The sequence below is a fragment of the Sarcophilus harrisii genome, chromosome 2, assembly GCF_902635505.1.
Source record: "Sarcophilus harrisii chromosome 2, mSarHar1.11, whole genome shotgun sequence".
NCBI classification, from domain to species: Eukaryota; Metazoa; Chordata; class Mammalia; order Dasyuromorphia; family Dasyuridae; genus Sarcophilus; species Sarcophilus harrisii.
The window spans coordinates 346,509,112-346,531,778 of record NC_045427.1 but is presented as its reverse complement, the minus strand read 5'-3'; the positions used below and the strand labels follow the sequence as shown (position 1 = coordinate 346,531,778).

General features: G+C 31.6%; 1 protein-coding gene across 2 annotated transcripts in view; it reads left to right on the top strand.

The window, feature by feature from the left end:
- SEC24A (SEC24 homolog A, COPII coat complex component) overlaps positions 1-19,123 on the top strand; it is an 81,175-nt gene extending 62,052 nt beyond the window's left edge. The window contains exons 14-23 of one of the 2 annotated variants that reach the window (XM_003756466.4): positions 7-127; positions 1,032-1,190; positions 1,537-1,710; positions 7,768-7,878; positions 8,419-8,594; positions 10,178-10,315; positions 12,584-12,688; positions 12,830-12,922; positions 15,656-15,759; positions 16,383-19,123. In XM_003756466.4, the coding sequence (XP_003756514.1) occupies positions 7-127; positions 1,032-1,190; positions 1,537-1,710; positions 7,768-7,878; positions 8,419-8,594; positions 10,178-10,315; positions 12,584-12,688; positions 12,830-12,922; positions 15,656-15,759; positions 16,383-16,497 (1,296 nt within the window). In that variant the 3' untranslated portion in view covers positions 16,498-19,123. The remainder of the gene's footprint in view (positions 1-6; positions 128-1,031; positions 1,191-1,536; positions 1,711-7,767; positions 7,879-8,418; positions 8,595-10,177; positions 10,316-12,583; positions 12,689-12,829; positions 12,923-15,655; positions 15,760-16,382) is intronic. The other variant, XM_031953031.1, reaches the window with a different exon arrangement.
- Positions 19,124-22,667: the final 3,544 nt, after the last annotated feature.

Below are 22,667 nucleotides of genomic sequence, written 5' to 3'. Positions count from 1 at the left end.
TTACAGGAAATACATCTTACACCATCTACTGACTTCTATAAGAAATTAGCCTTGGATTGTTCTGGTCAACAAGTAGCAGTTGATTTGTTTCTTCTCAGTGGGCAGTATTCTGACTTGGCTTCATTAGGTAAAAAAATTATTTAAGTGATCGTAGATTTTAATAATAGAGATTATGTGTTTTTATTGTTCCATATGAAATGACCAACAGGGTGATTTCAGAGAGATCTGGAGACACTTACATGAATTGATGCTAAGTGAAATGAGAACCAGGAGATCATTATACACAGCAACAACAAATTATATGATAATCAATTCTAATGGATGTGGCTCTCTTCAACAATGAAATGATTCAAACCAGTTCTGATTGCTCAGTAATGAAGAGAATCAGCTACACCCAGAGAGGGAACTATGGGAAATGAGTGTGGACCACAACATAGGTTTTCTACTGTTTCTGTTATTGTTTGCTTGCATTTTTGTTTTATTTCTCAGGTTTTTTTCTTTCTTTCTAGATCCAGTTTTTCTTGTACAGCAAGATAACTCTATAAATATATATACATATATTGGATTTAACATATACTTTAACATATATTGGACTACCTGCCATCTAGGGGAGGGGGTAGAGGGATGGAGGGGAAAAGTTGGAACAGAAGGTTTTGCAAGGGTCATTGTTGAAAAATTACCCATATATATGTTTTGTAAGTAAAAAACTATAACAATAATTTTAAAAATAGAGATTATGTGTAATCTCCATGAAATATAATGAAAAGAAACATATACATAACATAAGAATTTATACTGCATCAGATTTTATTTTTCTTGTTTCCTTATTTTACTTGTGTGATAATGTAAGGGAAAGAAATCACTAGTTTACAATTTAAAGGCACAGAAGAAAATTTTTATTAAATGGTATCATGAGAAACTGGAGTAGCCATGGATTAAAACATTTTGTGATGTAAATAATTGCAGTATTAGTATCCTTACATTCCACAAATTTATAAAGATTGTGTATTATCTGTATTTCTGTATTTCAGGCTGTATTTCTAGATACTCAGCAGGTAGTGTCTATTACTACCCATCTTATCATCATCAGCATAACCCAGTCCAAGTAGAGAAGTTACAAAAGGAATTGAAACGATACCTAACCAGGAAGATTGGTTTTGAGGCTGTTATGAGGATAAGGTGTACCAAAGGTCAGGAAATAATATTTCACTTGGAAAAGAGAGAGAGAGAGAGTGTGTGTGTGTGTGTGTGTGTGTGTGTGTGTGTGTTACTTATAATACATACTGGTCATATTTGATCTTCCTTTAGTTGTTGATTTTAATGGCAGATTCTTATTACAGCTCTTAGTTTATATCCTTCAGAAACATCTTTCTAAAATCTTTCAGAAAGCCTAATCATTTTTACATCCAAATTATATCCAAATTTTATTATGGACTAAAATTTAAATAGTCAAATAACAGTGTGGAAATGATTCTAATGATAAATGTACTAAATATAATGATAATTGTACTAAAATTTAAATTTTTTTTCCTCTAGGTCTTTCTATTCATACCTTCCATGGAAATTTCTTTGTACGATCAACAGATTTGCTGTCCTTGCCCAATGTTAATCCAGATGCTGGATATGCAGTACAGATGTCAGTGGAAGAAAATCTTACTGACATTCAAGTAGTTTCTTTTCAGTCAGCACTCCTATATACTTCTAGCAAAGGTGAGCAACCTGAAAGAGCTATGGAACTCTGAAAATTATACCCAAAACTTTGTTAACTGAATTTTATTTAAGCTCTGCTTTTGCCAGAATTAACATTTTTAGATTTATTTCCATAACACTTGAGACATGTAAATCAGGTGAAAACTTACTTTGAAAAATTTTAATTTTTTATTTTTGAATTGACCTTACTTTCAAATAGTCTTAGGGTAGACATTAACTATACACTATAAAAGAATTGAGGCAAGTATACCCTTTCTCACACACACACACACACACACACACACACACACACAACACACCCTTTTTTATGGAAGAAGTAGAATCAGTTTAAGGACAGCTACATCCCAGTTAATGGAAAATTAAATGATATTGAGTTAGATAGAGATGTTGGAAAATAAGCTGGTATCAGACTCTATGATTCCTTTAATGACATGTTCAGGAATTTGTATTTTATTACAATTATTAGGGAAACATTCAAATTATGGAGCCATATTGACAACATAGAATAAGGAAGAATCTGGAAATTTTGACAATTCAAACATAAGATGATGAACAATATGAAAAAAAATAGTAATAGTAGGAAAATAAAGGAAAAGATAAATTCTAGATAAAGTATAATGGAAGAATTGCAAGATTTGATAACTGACAAAATGTGTGAATGAGAGAGGAACCTCAAAAAAATTTTGTTTTAGCCTTTAGCTTTTGAAACTGCATGACATGATAATAAAAAAATAAACCCATAAAGATCAGTAACATTTTTATGATGATAACAGAATTCAGGAAGAAGTAAAATAGGGGTAAATCCTATTTACTATAACCATAAAATATTTGGGAGTCAATCTAGCAAGGCATACTCAAGATTTGTATAGACATAATTAAAAAAAAATTCTTTTAAGTAGGACTTCTTAACTAGGGGTCCATGAAAATCAGGGGAAAGGGAATTTACATTTTTATCTTCACTAAGCTTCAATTTGCTCTATGATTCTATGTATTTTATGTATTTTATCAGAGTGCCAAAGGGGTCCATGACAGAAAAGTTAAGAATTCCCTCCTTTTAAGGAAATAAAGAATGGCTTTGCTGTGGGAACATTTCTTACTCATGATATACTAATATGTTATTTAAACTAATTTACAGGTCTAATGTTATATGAGTAAACTGTGAAAGTGATACATTATAGAGCTAGTTGAAGTTAATTACAAAATCCATTTGGAAGAAATTAAGCCATAGCATATGGATGAAAATAATACTGAGTATATATATCTTAAAGAATATAGTGGTACCATTTGGTGAAAGAACTTATTTTGAGAAAAAGCTGATGAATTCAATTTTTAGATATGTTGATTTTGAGGTTACAATGGTATCCAAGTGAAACTGCCTAACAGGTAATATGAAATACAGGAATCAGCATTAAGAAGGAAGTCAAGGATCATAGGAAAGTGGATCTAGAGAAAGTGGATCTAGCTGGGAGAGTCATTAAAGGTTATACAGTTCACTCTTTTCCTTAAAACATGTGGAAACTTGGGGCCAGGAAGCTTTAGTGGCTTCCCCAGTATCACAGATAGCCTTAGATGAAATTGGAACTCTTTTGGCGTTAACTATCATAGAGGTAATAGTTTCTAATAGTAACTGTATAATAAGAGTAGGAGACAAAAAGACTGGACCTTATGATATGGTCACATTTAAGGAATAATAGGAAAAGATCTAATATGTCAGCGAGATAAGGAAACCAGAAAATATATACTGTGAGAGAGTAGGAGACAAAAAGACTGGACCTTATGATATGGTCACATTTAAGGAATAATAGAAAAAGATCTAATATGTCAGCGAGATAAGGAAACCAGAAAATATATACTGTGAGAGAAGCCAAGGTTGCAATGTGAGTAAGAAAGGAAGAAATCAACAATGTGTACATGCTGAAAAGTCTAGGATGATCAAGATTAAGAAAAGTTGAGCTTGGAGACAATTTTAATAATTTGAATAGGAATCAAATAGCAAAAATTAGATGGTGAAAAAAGTATTTCTTTGTGTTATTAAGTAGTAGAAAAATTAGAGGAATGCTTAAATAATTCTTCAAAAGTTAGACAATAAAAAGGAAAATGAGAAAGGAACATGATTAGTAAAGCAAAATTAAGGGTTTTTTTTTTTTAAGGGTTCTTATTAGGTAAAAAAATTCTGAGTACAAAGGAAGAATAAAAATAAAGAAATTTATGAAAGAAAACAAATGAAAGTGTAACATCTGAGCAAAAGGAAGATTATTTCTTTGTAGGAGATGAGGAGGATGAGGTGGGGCATATATAGATTCAGGAACTTTTTGAGTGAAAAAAGAGAAAGTCTTAATTTGTCTCAGTAAAATGAGAAGAGTTTATCCATGTTGGAGAAAGGAAAAGGAGGAGAGATCTAATGAAAAGTTTGCATCTAAAGATTATGTTAGGAAATAATTAAATAAGAGGATTGAAAGTGAAGTCCTTTTGAAATGATAGTCAGTTTCATTGAGCCTACTTGGCATAGCTTTTTAATTCCCCTCAATATGAAAACATTATTCCTTGTTAATGGGTTTTTAAAAAAAATACATTTTCCCATTTTCATTTTGCATTTTGCTTTTTTCTTTTTAATATCATCCTTTATTCTTTTTTCAGCATGCAAAAATGTAATTTGAAGCTATATTCAAATATTCAAATACATTGAAATATATTCAAATTTTTGTTGCTTTATTGGTTGTTTGGATTTTTTGCCACCCTACTACTAGAAAATGAATATCATATAAGAAGATTTTTATGTCTTATTATTTATATCAGCAGATCTCTGAGAGGTGTCTTTTGACCATATTTGCTTAGTTCTATAACTATAAAAAAAAAAGTCGACATGAGCAGAGTTAGGTATGTAATTGGCAGGAACTGCCAGCAGGTAGCTGGTAAAGCAGGTAGGCCTTAAGAACTTCTTTATCAGTCACCTTGTTATCTAATGAGGACTTTCAAAATTTCTAAGGGCTTTAAGATGTGTGTGGTATAATGGATCTGAAGGCAAAAGACCTGAATTTAAATTTGATTTCTGCCTAGATGACCTTAGGAAAGTTATTTAACCTCCCTAGACTTAGGTTTCTTTATCTAGAAAATAAGGGGTTGGATTGATTAATATCTTTTCTAGCTTAAATGTCTTAAATCTGTGTTAGAAGTTCTCAAACTTTCTCCCTTTTGCATTCTTAAAAACTATTGAGATCTCCAAAGCACTTTGGTAATATGGATTACTACCAATATTTTACCAAGTTAGAAATTAAAACGGGTAAATTCATTTTAAAATGACAAGCCCATTATAGAATAACATAAATAATATTTTTATTTTTAAAAAAGTTTTATTTTTTAAAAAGTTTTTAAAAAAATAGTAAGAAGAGTGACATAATTTTGCATTTTTGCAAATCTCTTTAATATTTGGCTTAATGGAAGGCAGCTAGCATCTCAGCTACTCCTACATTCAATTTTATTGTGATATTGTTTTGGTTGAAATACTGGAAGAAAATCTGGTCTCACAAAAATATCGGAGAAGGGAGAATTTTTAATAATATTTTCAGATAATTTTGAATATTCTTGGGTAATACAGCAGAACTCAATTATTGACAGTTTCTTAAAAATTAGGTGCATTATGGAATCTAAAACTGTCATTGACCTTTTTTTCTGTTATATTAGAGGCCACTGTTGTATCTTATACTTTCAATGGATCTTTTACAAATAGATAATTTTATAACATGATGCATTTGGAACTCATGGTGGTGAGATACAGGTTTTCCAAAATTTTAATTGTCACTTAAAAGCTCAGATTTTATTTTTGGCAACAAATACTGGTGGAAGTTTTCCCTGAAGTGTCAGGCTTATTATTTCTTTCATTTCTAAGAAAACATCTGCCAAATTAGCTTCTGAATATCCATAGTTTCTTTCAAGAAAAAATGGTGTTCCATGATATAAGTGGCTTGTTCTGCTTGCACCTCAGTCTCACGAGTGCTTTTCCTCAAAAAAAAAAAAAAAAAATGGCCATCATACCTTAGTAGGTAGCAGAGGAACTTTATGCATATTTTTCATTTTATCACATAAAATGTTAAGAAGCCAGGATTTAATAAAACAAAATAAACAAAAAAATAAAGTAAAACAAGTACAACAGAGACCAAAAGAAAACATATATGGAAGCAAAGAAAAGATGGACAGCTTTGAACATAATATATAGTATTACATTACATATACACATATACACATAAATATACATAAATATCTATAATCATATACAATACATTCATATAAGACTTGTTTCTCTGTTTCTCTGAAAGTGTACAGCTTCATTACTTCAAGTCCTTCCATATTTTTCATCTACTTATTGTTTCTTATATCATAGCAATATTTCAACCTTATACTGTCTTGTTATTTTAAATAATCCAAAACAATATTGATATGGCTGGCATATACAGTAATTTCCCTATTTTTCTCTTTTAGTTAATTTAACTTTAACTTTAAGATCATGATTACTACCACTGCTTTTTTTATATAATAAATTCTATTACTAATCTTTATATTTTTGTGTATTTATTTCCTATCTCTCCTAACTTTTCTGCTTTACTTCTACCTGACACTTTACTCTCCTGTTATTTACTCTATCCCCCACTCCTGCAAGTATCTTTCTTCTCTGCCCCATCTTTTCCCCTTATCCTCTTGTTTCTGTCTGAATTTTGAAGACTTCTTTAGCCTTCCTTATATTTTTCCTTTCTATCATATTCCTGTTAATGTATACAGTTTATTTAATAATTAGTTTTAATAATTACAGTTTGTCCCATTCCCATAATCTACATACTATTTTGTACTCTTATCCTATTCCTGTATCTCTTATCCTATTCCTTCATCCTTTTATTTCCTTTTAAATGTATTTATTCTTTAACTTTTAACCTCACCTGAGTAAGGTTCCCTCTAAAAATGCCTCCCTCATTCTCTCCTCTTTCCCCATTCCATTACCCTTGTATTTTGTTCTGAACTTAGAAGGCTTTTATATTCTTCCAGATATATGTATAAAAGTCTTCTGAGTTCAAGGTTCCAGGCTTGGAGTAGGGTTCCAGAGCTACCAGTCCTCCTCCCCTGTCTAATTTTTCCTCTTGTATGTCATTTATATGAGATGATTGCTATTTTTACTTTTTCATACAGTTTTGATTTTTAGAATTATATGATACTCCAGTCTTTTGAACTACCCAGTTACTAATGGCAATCTTAGACATGTGGTCTATATTTCTTATATTTCTTCATATAAAAAATATTTTGTCTTTATTGAGTCCCTTCTAATTAAATCTTTGATGTTAAACTTATCTTTCTCTTGAATCTTGTATGTTAGATTTTCTATTTAGTTCAAGTTTTTTTGTAGCAAAATCTTGAAAGTTTAGCAGTTCATTATTTCTTTTTTTTTTTCACTCAGGATTTTGATTAACTTTTCTGGATGTGATATTTCCAGGTGCAACCCCAGTTCTTTTGCTCCCTCTTCAACATGTAGTGTGCCAAAACTTGCAGTCTTTTACTTTTGCCACTGCTAAATCTTGTAGGATTCAAATATAACACATATAACTTTAAAATTATGTAAGATTACATTACAGATATTACCATAAAGATAACTTTATTCATTAATTTGCTGAATATCAACAAGAAAGGAATGAAAAAAAGAGACATAAAGTTTTAGAATTCATCATGATTGTTGACAATGTCCCAAATGATATCAAAATACAAGTCTTTTGGTGAATTTATCTAAATAAAATTGTGATGTTACAATTACATTGAGCCTTGGAACTACCAAGAACACTATAAAATGTGCAGATATCAGCTTAACCGTCCTTAGTGGATAAACAGCACAAGCTATAATTAAGGAAAAAGTCAAGTCCTTAATTTTCTTATCAAAGGTAAGTGTACTGAATTTCAGGATATACTTTTCAGGGTTCATATACTTCAGGATGAGCTCTCCTTCTGATCACAAGAATTATTTTCATTCCCAGACCTTATTTCTAAGTTGCTCATACCTTTACTTGTATTTCTTTCCCAAAGGTGAAAGGAGGATTCGTGTACATACTATGTGTTTACCAGTAGTTTCAACACTGAATGAAGTCTACCTTGGAGCTGATGTTCAAGCAATTACAGGATTGTTGGCCAATATGGGTAAGATAATCTATTATAATAATTTTCTAGTGGTATTATTGGACAAACCCTCCAAGTGGTTATTTTTTAAGGATACAAAGGCTTTCTTTTGTATTACCAGATCATATTACCTCCCATAAATTATTCAAGAAATTTTGAAACACTTTTAACAGCTCCCTCCATAGATAAATTTGTTGATATGAAACTATTTTTCTAATAAAGATCCATAATTTACTTACAGTAGAAGAGCAGGGTAGTGATCCAGGTTTTTCCCTGCTTCCATAGTGTAATTTTTTTTTAATCCTTCTTTTCTGCTCTGGGAAGACTGCACAATTTGCTTTCTAGAATTGGAATTCTATCAATATTACATTAAGTATCTTTATTGCTTTTAAAGATGTTTTTCTTCTGTGCAGCCTGGTAAAGAAGTTCACATACTATTCACATTCACATACTGGTTGAAATTTGCATTTTAAAAAAATCCCACCTTAATTTCTTAATGATCTCCCCCTAACATTGTGTGACTACTATAATCTTTCTTTCCCTGCTCTTTTTGTTTCTCAGCTGTTGACAGGTCCATTTCAGCAAGTCTGAGTGATGCTCGTGATGCCCTAGTGAATGCCGTAATAGATTCTCTGTCTGCTTATCGAACTTCAGTTCTAAATAGTCAGCAGCCTGGTCTCTTGGTTCCCTTTTCTTTACGTCTCTTCCCACTTTTTGTATTAGCTCTTCTTAAACAGGTAAGAGTGAAATAGAAATTTTAAAGGGGACAAATACCTAATATATGTTTCATAACAGTGATTTTTAATATTTTTAGTAGCAAATATTTTGTTACTCTGTATTTTTATTTTTTTTAAATGAAACTCAGTAGCAAGTATCAGTAGCCTCAACACTAACTATAAATTTTATTTATTTATTTAATTTTATTTTGCTGAGGCAATTAGGGTTAAATGACTTGCTTAGGGTCACACAACTAGGAAGTGTTAAGTGTTTGAAACTGGATTTGAACTCAGATCTTCCTGACTTCAGAGCTAGTACTCTACTGTGCCACCTAGCTCCCCCTCAACTATAATAACTAAAAATTGGTTAATTCATGAATGATTCTAACTGCCCTTTTATTTTATCTTCTTATCTTTGATACTGTGTTACTCCTCTCAGACCACAATTTACTTGTCACTTCTAGGCTTGGTTTTTTCGTTGTCCCGTCTGCTAGCTTGAACCAATTAGTTTAGCTCACTGACCATAAAAAGTCTAACCAATATGGACTCCTCTTTTTTCATATATGTCTTTTTGCTGTTAACAACTTTTCCCATTTCTGCCATTTAATTCTAGGCACCTTTCTTTTTTTTAAATCTTCTTTGATACTATGTATCATAGAATTCTATGACAATACTCTATGCTTCCTTTTTTGCTCCTCCCTTCTCCCCTAATCTTTCAGACCTTTTTGTATACACTTTTTCCTGCATCCATTTTTGGATTCTCCTTTCTTTGTGTATTTGTGTTTGTGCTACTCATCCGAATTAATCTTTCATCTTATATGAGAATCCATGTGCTCTTAGTGATTTCTTTTGCAACTTCCCAAACTATTTCTTTTTCTTTATATCCTATAATTGGCATGATTTGCTATCATCTAGAGCTTAATATGTAGTAGTCTATGCTCATCAACTTTATTTTGCCTCAAATGATTATTCTTTTCAGTTTGCCTGTTATCAGTGACAGAGTCATCTTCTCGCATCCTTAGTACTTTAGGTTTATTTTTTGAAATTCTTGATGTTTCCTCCTTGCTGCCTTAAAGAACCTCTATAATCACATACTAAGATCTCCTGACATTTGTATGAATGTCATTTACATGTGAATTCAAATTCTTGTATATGTGTTATATATGCATTCTATGCTTGAATTGGCCGTTTCCTATTCGCAACCATAATTTAGTTCTACCACCTGTAACTTAAATTTCCTGTTTTCTTCCCTCATTTTCATGTTTTCTTCTGTTCTATCAACAGCTGTAGAATTCATAATTTTATTAGATCTTCATAGTGAATCAGTTAAAATGATGTATATATATAATAGATGTTTTACAGATGAGGAAATGGAGGCAAGTAAAATTTGTCTGTTGTTACGTAATTCTTTGTAATTATAGCGCTGTGACCACTAATAAGATCAGATTTGAATTACTGATAAAGCACATTCAAATAAAAAAAAATGGCCAGTTCTTATTTCTCAATATTTAAAAATTGAAAAATATCTTTTCCATCTATATTTAACAAATGTGAGTAATTTTTATTTTTTTTGGCATGGGGGGATTTGATATATTTCTCTACAGAAATCATTCCAAACTGGGACTACTGCTCATCTAGATGAACGTATTTTTGCTATGTGTCAAGTGAAAAATCAGCCACTGGTTTACCTCATGCTCATGACCCATCCCAATCTGTACAGAGTTGACAATCTCTCAGATGAGGTAAAAATGCCCATTAATTACTCTAGTTAATGTATTCATAAATCTTAATAATGAATCCAGAAAAGAAAAAGAAATTAAGGTTTTGTTCCTTTTTAAATTTTTAACTTCAATTTTAAACTTAGGACTTTAGCTTTAAGAATTCTGAAAACTCAAAATTTGATTTAGTAAGATAATTAAGTAAGATATCAAATTGTAGTTGTCATTTAAGAATTTCCCCTAAAATCAATTTAATTGAAAGAAATGTGCATTAATTATTAATTATTTCATTTGCATGGAAAGGTCAGCCATTGTAGATTGTTTTAGTAGTGCCCATGAACTAAGAAAAACTTATTCCAGTTCTATGGCATTAATTTCCCTTAGAGAAAATGGGAATATCTGTGATAAATGTTATTAGTGTTTTCAAAGATATTGCCAAGTCTAATACCAATATTTTCAATGAAATTTTTTCCTTTCCATGTAATTAAAGAAGGAAGAGTTTGACATTTGAAATAGCAATAGATTTATTTAATTAGAGAGACACTGACATTTATTATAAACTTTTTAATAAACATTTTTCACTTTTGATATTATAAAAAAATTTTATCCTTTGTTGTTTTGTATTACTAGTATCTTTAAGCCATATATCTACAACTTTGTCCTTAAATTTAATAATTTAAAGATGAATGAAAAGCAACCACTTCTGGTCTTGCTAATTGAATGTTACAATAAAAAACATTAATTTTCAACTTAATCTTGAAATTATTAGATAAGAGAAGCAAGACATAAATAGTAGATTTTTTAAAATTTGAAACTTTTATTGGCATTTTTTCATTTTTACATCACCTTCATTTTGAGCACAATAATATTGCTTCATATTTATGTACTATAATTTATTCAGCCATTTCCTAATGACTTTTTTTTTTTTCAGTTTTTTGCTTCAACAAACATGTGGATCTTTTCCCTTTTTCTTTAATTTCTTATGGTTATATGCCAAATGATGTTCACTGGGTTAAAAGTATATGTACAGTTCAAATTAGTTAATTTTGCATATTTCCTAATTGCTTTATAATTTATAATTGCACCTGTTTTCTCATGCTCCTTCCAACAGTTTTGCTTTTTTGTTAGGAACAAGAGTTGTTTTGATTTGTATTTCTATTATTAGTAGTAATTTCAAGAATTATTTATTCTTATAAGTTGATTACTTATTTCTTCCTTTAAGAACAGTTTGTTCTTTTTATGGGGGAATACTTGTTATTCTTAAATATTTGAATTGGCTCCTTTTTTATTCCGGATAACACACTTTTATCAGAGATACTTGCTGCAAAGGTTTTTTTCTCCCCATTTAGCTATTTCTCCTATAATTTTATCTGAATTTGTTTCGTCTGTGAAATGTTTTGTAATGAAATCTGTCCACTTTACATTATATGATCAGTCTGTGTCTGATCATGAATTTTTGCTGTATCCATGATGGGAAATGATGTTTTTTGATTCCTCTGATTTGCTTATTGTTGTGACCTTTTATACTAATTTGGAAGTTATCATATCACCTTTATTTATTGATTCATTTATTTAATCTTGGCAGAGCAATTGGGATTAAGTGACTTGTCCAGGGTCACACAGCTAGTAAGTGTTAAGTAAGTTAGTAAGTGTTAAGTTCTGAGATCATATTTGAACTCAGGTCCTTCTGACTTGGATAGTGCTGTATCCATTGCACCATCTATTTGCCCCCTTATTTCTAAAAATACTACTTTTCTAATATCCCTTGCCCATAAGCCATCACTATATTGAATTTTTAAAAAATAACTAAAACAGCAGGAAAAACACAAACAGCAAAACACAATAATCAAATCTGACATTATACCCATAGACCTCTGCAAATAAAGTAAAAACCAACTTTTGTTGATTAATGTTTCCATATCACATGTATCTCTATCTCCTATCACTACATTTTTATATTAATTATCATACTGGACTAATGTACTGGTTTCTTCTTAAAATCTCTTGCTCAATGTAAAACTTTTTTAAAGCACTACCACTTTCTACATGTGTACATATGCATAGCTAATATTACCTTTCAGCCCAAAAATTTATTCTGTGTGTGTGTGTGTCTTGCTCCTTGAAGTCAGGAACTATTTAATTTTTGTCATTATATCCCTGGGATCTAGCATAGCCTGTGCTGCATAATAGATGCTTAATAAAATGCTTTTTGATCAATTGATATAGAATTTTTTTCCTACTGACTCCTGTATTTTGTTTTGTTTTGTTTTGTTTTTTCTTTTAACCTTTTAGGGAGCCCTCAACATCAATGATAAAACTATACCTCAGCCGTCTATTCTGCAGTTGTCTGTAGAAAAGTTGAGCAGAGATGGAGCTTTCCTTATGGATGCAGGCACTGTGAGTAGTCTGATTTGTCCATGTTCTTAGTGAATATAATAGTCATACTATCATACATTTTAGTCACTTAAAATGTTAAATATTTAAATGAGCAGATTCAATATTTTAATATATCAAATGAATTTTCTTCCTAATTGCCAGGTAATGATGCTGTGGGTTGGAAAAAATTGTGGACAAAATTTTCTCAGTCAGGTTCTTGGAGTTCCAAACTATGCATCTCTACCACTATGTATGGTAAGAATGTCTCTTTGTAGTGTTGTAACACCTAAAGAACAATTAAAAATTTTTCCACATTTGTCTTTTTTTTTTAATCAGAAAAGAATCATATTTCTCTTCTAGTATTAAATCTTTATTTCTGTTAGAAATGATTTCAGCAGTACAAGTTGATCAAAATTTAAATGTAAATATATTCTTTATGTCATTTCATTTAATTAACTTTTAACTATTTCTCATATATTTAAAATAAAGGTACATGTGGAACACAGTATAAGATTTGGGGCAACTAGCAAAAAGAGGTGTATCTAGTTATTATAGAAACAGAACCTGCTGTCATGATACCTAGTGAGATTACATTTTTACCTAGTGAAAATTCCTTTTGTGTGTGGGGAATTGCTATAGAGGAGTTGTTTACTATTACCTCTTTCAGTGTTTTTTTTACTTGTTATTTGAGGGAAAGACGTTCAAGTAATTGTCACAAGTAAATTATTACCCCAAAATTAATGACTAGATTTGAAGCAGTTATACAACTAAAACTTTAGAGGATATTGGAGGAATTTGTTTTAATTCTGGTAGAAGCTATAGAATCTGTAAATATCTCTGGAGAACCTGGATGATTTCACCACTACTATTTTATTTTTGAAATGTGGGTATTAGATAATATACTGTATCATCAGGGATATGTGGGGTATTCAGTAGGACCAGCCCCTCTGATGTGAGGACTTAACAACCCTTTCCAGGGCTGTTACCTACCTTTGGTGTCCACCTCATTAACCCAGCTTTCACTGTGGCTCCAAAATGCTGTAGCATACACAGCAGCCACATCCTGGTAAATAGTCATGTTAGTTGGGCTAAACCAGGTTGAGGATAACCAGAAAGCCTTAAATCTGTCAGTGTGGTTAGAGCATGGTTTCTTACAACCTCTTTTTGCCTAAAAAATTTTTATGTTACTCTGGGTATATAGATATATAAAATATGCATACAAATCAAACATTTACTGATAATAAGTCTTGTCTAAAGACTTTCCCTGGCAGAATGGGTAGATAGGAATAATTTGTTCCAATGTCCATGAAGGTAGCTAAAGCAAGGCACTGTAGAATCCTTAGAACTTGATCAGATATTGAAGAGGCCAAACTTATTCAGTGCATCCCGGGCCATTGCCCAGTTCACTCATGATATCATTGATACTCTTTGAAAATAAAGGAAAAATAACAGTCATCTAGAAAAGTAGTTAAGTTCTAACATTTCTACTCTCTGGAAAAACTATTGAAGATACTGTGTATATTAAAATAACACTCAGTAATTGAGAAAGATGGTTCTATTTTTAATATAGCATTTTGAAGAAATTACTGAATTTTACTGAGATTTATTGAAATTACTGAAATACTAAACTCTAGATTTAATAGATCAAAAATGAGTTAATTGAAATTAAAAAATAAGGTTATATATGTGAATATTCACAAAAAGTATCTTAAAGATGCTTGTTACTGTTAAGAATACCATCATCTTCAGTCACCCAAGCTTGCAACCTAGGTAACATCCTCAACTAATTACTCTCTTTTACTCCTCCATATCCAATTAATTGCCAAAGTATTATCTTTACTTTAGGAATATTTATCTCTATAAGTTCCTTTCTTTGCACTCTGGTACAAACACTCATCACCTGACATCTATATCATTACAGTAGCCTTTCAGTTTTTCTCCGTGTCTCAATATCTTTCGAACTCCAATCCATCATCTATTAGAATGTCAAATTGGTCTTCCTAAAGTGAGAGTCTAACTATATCATACCTTACTCAACAAAATCTAGTGGCTCCCTATCAGTCAAATATAGGATCAAATATAAAATTCTCTGTTGGGTATTCAAAATTCTTTTTAACTTTCCCCTTCCTCCTATGTTTTCAGTGTTCTTCATATACATAAGTACATGTACACATGGACATACAAAATTTCCAATCAAGTAATACTGACTTGCTTATCCTCACACAAAATAATCTTATCTTCTTATTCTGTGCATTTTCACTGTCTGTCCCCATGCCCAGAATTCTTTCCTTTCTCATCTTTACCTCTTAATTTTTTTGACTTCCTTCAAATCTCAGCTAAAATTCTTCTTTTTACATGAAGACTTTCTCAATCCTCCTTAAAGCTAATATTTTCCTTTTGTCTCCAATTTTTCTGTGTGTGTGTGTGTGTATAAGTTGTTTTTTTTTTTTAAGTCATGTACATGGCTCTCTTCAACAAAGAGAGGATCCAGATCACTTCCAATAGAAATAGAAATAGTGTAAAGCTACACCCAGAGAACGATTGGGAAAGGAGCATGAACCACAACATAACATTTCCACTCTTTCTGTTATTGTTTGCTTGCATTTTTGTTTTTTTCTTCTCAGATTATTTTTGCCTTCTTTCTAAATCTGTTCTTTCCTGTACAACAAGATAACTATATAAATATGTATACATATATTGTCTTTACCATATGACTACCTGCCATCTCGGGGAGAGGATGGGGAAGAAGGGGGGAAAAGTTGGAACAGAAGGTTTGGCAAGGGTCAATGTTGAAAAATTACCCATGCATATGTTTTGTATATAAAAAGCTATAATAAAAATCAAATTTAAAAAAAGACATTTATATATTGCATTTTCTATTAACTGAAGAGTTCCTGAGCAGGAATTGATTTTGTATGCCTAAGGTTTAGTACAATGACTTGAACATATAGGAGCTTAGCAACTGATTGCTTGATCTTTGTTCAAAAGACATACCTTCCAGATCTTGATACAGCAGAATCTGCCAGAATAGGAAGCTTTATCTCGTGGCTTAGAGAACATAGACCATTTTTTCCAGTACTTTACATAATAAGGTAAGCTGGATTTATTTTATTCCTTTTTATTATTTATGCATGGAAATTGTACCTTATAAGGGCTTGAATTTTAAGTCATAAATGTTACTGTAATAGATTGTTGCAAAAGTACTGTTTAAAACAAGGAAAAAGAAAATCCTATGGAAGATAAATATTATAATTTTTATATCAGTCAGCTAACAAATATTTATTAAGTATCTAGTAAATGTTAGATTCTGAAGATTAAGGTAAATGAAACAATCCCTGCTTGGTAGGACATTGCATTTCAATAGGAGAGACTCAACTGATGCATAGTATATACAGAATAGATAATATTAGTATAAATAATACTAGTTATTTATAGTACAAATATTAGAACTCCTTTAATGTTTGAATAACTTGACATTTACATTTTTGCTGACAATATCTATTTCTTCAAGTCATGGAGTTTTCCTTAGTGGAGTAGAACACATGGAAAACACCTTGAGATAATTGTATATCAAGTTTAATAATGGTATTTCAATGGTTTATGCTGGATTAAGGGCTTATTTATTTGCTATTTAGTTGCTATTGTTTATATTATTATTGCTGCTGTTAACATTATTAAATGAAATCATAAACATTTTTCTCATTTTGTTCATCAGGGATGAGAGTCCTTTGAAAGCAACTTTCCTTCAATACATGGTAGAAGACAGAACAGAATCTGCCTTATCATATTATGAGTTTCTCCTGCATGTACAACAGCAAGTGAATAAATGAACAAATGAAGACTATGGATCATCTTTTCCCAAGGGAAATCACTAGAGTTGAGAAAACTTGAGCTTGTAATTGTAATGCTCTTTTTAAAAAAACCTTTTATTAATTTTGTGGCCTAGTGTGATGGTTAAGATATTTTCACTGTGATTTCAACATACTACAGCAAATATTGGACCACAAAAGAAAATCAAACATGCATCTAAAGATACTGTATTTTTCAAATCAAAATATATCTAAATATATTTGGGCACCTTTTTATTTGCTGCCAATTATGTTTGAGTGGTTGTAGACTGAAATAGGGTAAAGATAATATTGAGGCAAAGTACATTTTGTAAAATAAAGATTTCTTTGTTGCTCAAAATGTATGTTATTTTTTATTTTTGCTGACTAAGTGTGTTTCAGGGAAAGATTTAAAGACAAGATCTTTAAAAAAAAAGTTTAATTCATTTACAAGTAAATGGATATTTGAAAACCTTTATTATTCCCTCTCCCCCCTCCTTTTTTTTAAAGGAAAAAAAAAGGTTATCATGTTAAATAGAGGTAATGTTAACTTTTTTTTAGTTCAAGAGGGAAATATGAAGTAGTACATTCAAGCTTTCAAATCCAATCCATCAGTGTTCTTTATGCTTGAAGGACAAAGCCCTGATGCAGCAAGAACTATAATTAAGTATATATCTGATTTGGCTGCAGTGAGACTGGATCAGCCTTGTTCAGCATTGAAAATAATTGGTAGGCATAAATATTCTTTTTTTCTTTTTCCCCCTAATAAGGGGAAGGAGTAAAGCCTCTGCATATTAGGGAAATGTGAATCTTTAATGCTTCAGATTCTTAGTGAGATTTGTTTGCTCTGTTTCTGGTCTCTCTTAAATTTCATCCACTTTCTCGCATATAACAAATATATTCTTTTGATGAGATGTGGATGAATGAAGGAAATCAAATGTTTAATATTATTTTAAAAGCACCAGAAACTTAAGTTACTTTTGGTAGTATAAATGATGAAATTGAAAATAATACACAAATAATTTTATTTGTGGATGATGATTCAGTACATATTTTTTTAGACCTTATTTCTTGGTTCAGAACTAATGGGTTCAGCAAAGGAAATGTTAAAGCCAAAACTATTCAAGGCATTTTGTTTACTTGTTAATATACATCTATATACTTACAATGCAATGATAAATTGCATTGTAAAAAAAAAAAATTAAAAAAAAATAAAGATTGACTCAGTGATTTTTCACAAATTCATCTTTCCTTGGGAGTAACAACTCACTAGTAAATGGATATTTCCTTTTATTAATACCCAGCAGAAACTTTTTATTTTAATGGAATATAAATGTGTTTACAATGTTGGCCTAGGTTTGATTAACAAATTAATAGTAAAGATTTATATGAGCATGAGTTGTACTTAAGTTTAACTGAATTGCCTTGATACAAGGAATAAATAGGTTTTATCTGAGAATAGAGCTGCTGTTTTGAGTTGGATCAGAAAAATTAAACAAATTCATATTATTTCTAAAGAAACCTACACTAACCCCTAAACAGTGTCAGACTCTGTTCTCACTATTCAAGTCCATTGTACTGGAAGCTTTGTGAAAGTTTTTAGCAATGGATGATTTATGGTTTTATTCATTTGGTGTGTAGTAGCTTTCAAATTATACCGAGTTTTTATTTTCCTCTTAATACTCATTTCATCTTATCATGCATTGACATTTCTCTATAAAAATAAGAATTGCACATTATTTTGATTTTTGAAACCCTTTAAGGAGTTAAAGAAGCTTCCAGGGTGGGAGTTACATCCTTCTAGGGAGAAAAATCCTTGTACCTCAAACATCCCTACAATGGGAATGGTTCTTATTTGCTCAACCTGTAATTATTTTTTGCATTATGAAATTTTCCATTTTAATTTTATTCCCAATAGTGGGCACATGACCTTCTAGCTTATCTATTACATTTTAATGTTGTAAAACAGACCGATATTTACACAATGCCATATTTTTCAGCACAGCTGTAAACTGTTAGAAATGCTTACAGTTTCTATAGCTTTACAACTGCAAAAGGTAATAAGCAAGACTAAGTTTGTTATCTATTCCTGAGCAGTGACATCCCTACCACAGCAAATGCACTCTATTTTTCTAGTTTCTGGGATTTTTAAAATAATATATGTTTGATTTAATAGTATGCAGTCAAAAGCAGTAATCTTAATTTGCATATATTTTCACTATTTTTAATTTAATATAATGAGTCTAATAGACTGTTCTGCAATAATTAGAATAAAATTTATTTTGTTCATTTAACAATAATCAAAGATGCATAACAGCTATTATCTAGGGGACCATCAAATGTGATTTTATGTTTTTGTTCCATGTTACAATGTAATCCTTATAGTAAATTTTGTAAAGTAGTGTATAATATTGTAACATTAAATTCTTGTTCTCAAATCCAAATGTGTATTGTTCTTCAGTGTAATGTGTTAAATCTTGCCTCTTTGAAACATTAAGAGCCAAGATTTACTTGTCCAATTTTTTTATAATTTGTAATTTTTCACTGTAAAAAGATAAGTCATTTGTAACACATGCAAATTCTTATTTATCTGTACTAACATCAGTTTGGCTATTCAATAAAATTAATTGAAAGAGGTTATAACAAATGACCAATCATTTGGACTGATAAAAACACCATACTGTAATAAGAAACTAATTTGAGTTATGTTGCAGTATGTTCTATAACATGGGAAACAATAAAACTGAAGGATCCTTGAATCTTACATTTAGGTTTGGGAGTTAGACTCAGTTGACACCGAGTGCAACTGAGTGTCTACATTTCATTTCAACAACACTAAGCTACCTCAGAAATGTTAGGATCAAATAAAAATTGTATACTAAAGTGCATTAATAATAGATTGTGAAAAGTATGATAGCATGGCTTTATTTTTCCCCTTAAATGTATTAATTTTTCTATCCATATATCTACTCTCTATAAAGAGAACTTATGGAATAGATATATCCCTCTCAAGATGGCCTAGATTCAAGTGCTTTTCTTTTTCCCCACTCTCCCTTTTCCTCCTTTCCCCATCCATATACACACACACACACGTATACACACAAACTTGGAGTGTGCCCAATAAGAGAGTCTGAGACTATCTCTAAGACTATATATTGCCAAGTACCAATTGATCTTCATTGGTAGGGGAATTTTCCTCATAGATTACAATGAAACAGCAGATTGAGACAAATAAAATAAACACTTTTTTTCTCATCTTTCATTATAAGGCCTCAGTTCTCAGTTATCTTTTTTATTTTTGAGGCAAAATTTAATTATGAATAATCTGGTGGTTCTCAAGCTTTTTAAAGCTGGACCCTTTTTGGTATCAAATTTAAAGGACCCCATGAAATCAGAATGAGTACTTATGAATTCAATAATCTTTTAAAGTTCATTTTAAAAGATTATTGAATTCATATTTTAATTACAGCACATTTGAAAAATACCAATTCATATGTAATGCATATGAATACAGAAATGCCCATTTTACTTGGTGTTTAAGCTCAGAAAAATTTTTTTAATGCATGTATGATGTGGTCTGTAAAATCTACTTGTTCTACTTAACCATGCTAATTTTGGTGGGGCAGAGAAGAAGGGTCCATGTCTATGACTGCATTGGAATAGGAGGCTAGAAGTGTGCAGTGCATAAGTTCTTTGCACTAATGTAGACTTGCAAATAGTTGGCAAAAAAGTCTAGTTTTCTGGGTCACTGAGTTTGTAATTCATAGAGAATATAGTTGTAAGTGTTTAAGAGGCTTGACTTTAATCCAGGTCTTCCTAACTCTAAACTGTTCACTATACCAAGTTACCCATGCTTCATATTCTGTTAAAAGATTTAATATTATTTTTAACAGCATATTTTCTATGCATATGGATTCCTGAATCCCAGGACTCTGGACTACAAATTACTAGATCTTAAAAAACAAAAACAAACAAAAAAAACACTGCTTTAGAAAGCTGGAGAAATTCCAGATCTAGTGGTCCATACTTTTGTGTATGTGATAATTTCCACATGATATTTAGGAACATGCTAATAATCAAAATACTGAGAAAGTGCTTTTCTTCATAAGATGACAAGCTTCTTAGAGCAGTAATTTATATAGGACATGTGGAATAGTTTTGGACTGCTTAACTGGAAAGATTCAAGAAGTAAGAAAGGAGCCAGACTTGGATCCAGGAAACCTGTATTTGAATTCTATTTCTGAACTAGATTTGGAAACATGTACATATCTGTAAGCGTCCTTTAAATGGGCGGCCACAGTGCAACAGGACTGTGGGTCTAGGACTGCCCCTTGGGTGGGATCCTGTCCATATTGAGATAGCTTCTTAACAGGAGAAAACTCTCTCTCTAATTGGCTGTGTGTGTGTGGCCTCACAGACCCTCTATAAGCCCACTACAGGTCACAAGTCTCTTTATCCTGGGGTAGCCGAGCCGAGTGGATGGATAGCCAAGAGAGGTAAGGAGGTTGATACGTGGGTCTTCAGACCAGGTGTTTACTAGGGAGTTAACAAGTCAGGGCATTATGTGAGTAGGTATAATAAAGGCTTTAAGTTTGCACGTAGCTGGCTGTTCTTGAGCGTGCTATCGGTTATTAAACTACAATTCAAGAAATCGTGGCCAGAGGCCTCTGAAGGCCTCAGAGGAGGCAAGTTGGTAAAATTAGTTGACACTGTAAAGGTCAGTGACCAGAGGTACCCTGAGGGCCTAGGAATCAGGGGAGACTGGTAATAGTAACTGCTATGAGAGCATGTTACACATATCATCTAACCTTTATACCTCAATTTCTTCATCTGTAAAAATCAATGAAAATAATTGGAGTATTTCACATGATTAGTATCAAGAAGTTACTTTCAATATTAAACCACTGTGTAAATGTATGTCATGTATGGGCTACAGATAGTATACATGCAATTTACAGAAACCTACTATATTAAGATAAAAAGACACATATTTATTAGGCTGTTAGCTTTGCCTTCCTCTGGAAATATTAATATAAAGTTTGGAAAATTTAGAAGTGAAATTCAAACTGGAAAAGATTAAGAACAGATTGCCATTTCTAATACAAAATGCCCTTTTGCTGCTAGGTTATCCCATGAGAGCTTGTCTGTGATCCCATGAGAGAAAAATCTTATGGCCCATCAATCCCTTATTCTTGAGTTAGGGCAAAGCCTAGCACAGTTCTGCCAAGTGGACAAAAAGATACCAGTTATATATGTCCATTCAAATATTTCACCAATATATTGGGTTTGTTTGTTTTTTTAATCAGTTTTGAAACTGCAAATGCCATTCTGAGAGTATTCTTTACTACGACAAAGATTTTCTGAAGATAGGAGATAATTAGCAACTCAAGTTTTTATATTGGGGAAGTAATCTTAGCAAAAGCAGGACGTTTAAAGCAAAGGCACGCTAGAAGTACACAGTGCACTACACATAGTATTCGTTTAGTGAAGTGGAAATGGCTTGTAACAAACAAGGGCAGCATTACCCTGAGAAATGAGAAGGTCCCATAGACAAACCAATTATTTTGATTTTTGTCAATATGTTGCTTTTGTAACTCTGAAGATTCCCTCATGCTTTTTCTAACATTTGCTGGTAGCTAGAATGTCAGATTAAAAGCACAGGTAACACTGTGTATGATGATGTGTGTGATGGTGTTTGTCTATGTGAAGGTGTGTGTGTGTGTGTGTGTGAATTAGTCTAAAAACTAGAAAACTATCCATTTTAAACTTCTTGATGATCTTAAAAAAAAAAAAAAAAAAAAGATAAACTTAACAAGCCTAACAAAAAAAATATATAAACCTTTTGAGATGTGTTATTCATTACAAATGGTCAGGGGCAGCCAGTTGACACAGTGGATTAAAGCACCAGCTCTGAAGTCAGGAGAACTTGAATTCAAATGGGCTTCAAACACTTAACACATACTAGCTGTATGACTCTGAGCAAGTCACTTAATGTAATGTTCTGGTTAGCTTTCTGGAAGTCTTGGGGTCAGCCTTCATTTCAGTAATCATGAGAATAGCCAGAGATAACGCCCAAATTCTTTATTATCTCCTTCACAGTCTTTCCCCACTTGGGGCCTAGCTAGCTTTCTGGAGGGCCTTCAGGCGGGACTTGGTTTCAATGGGGAAATGAA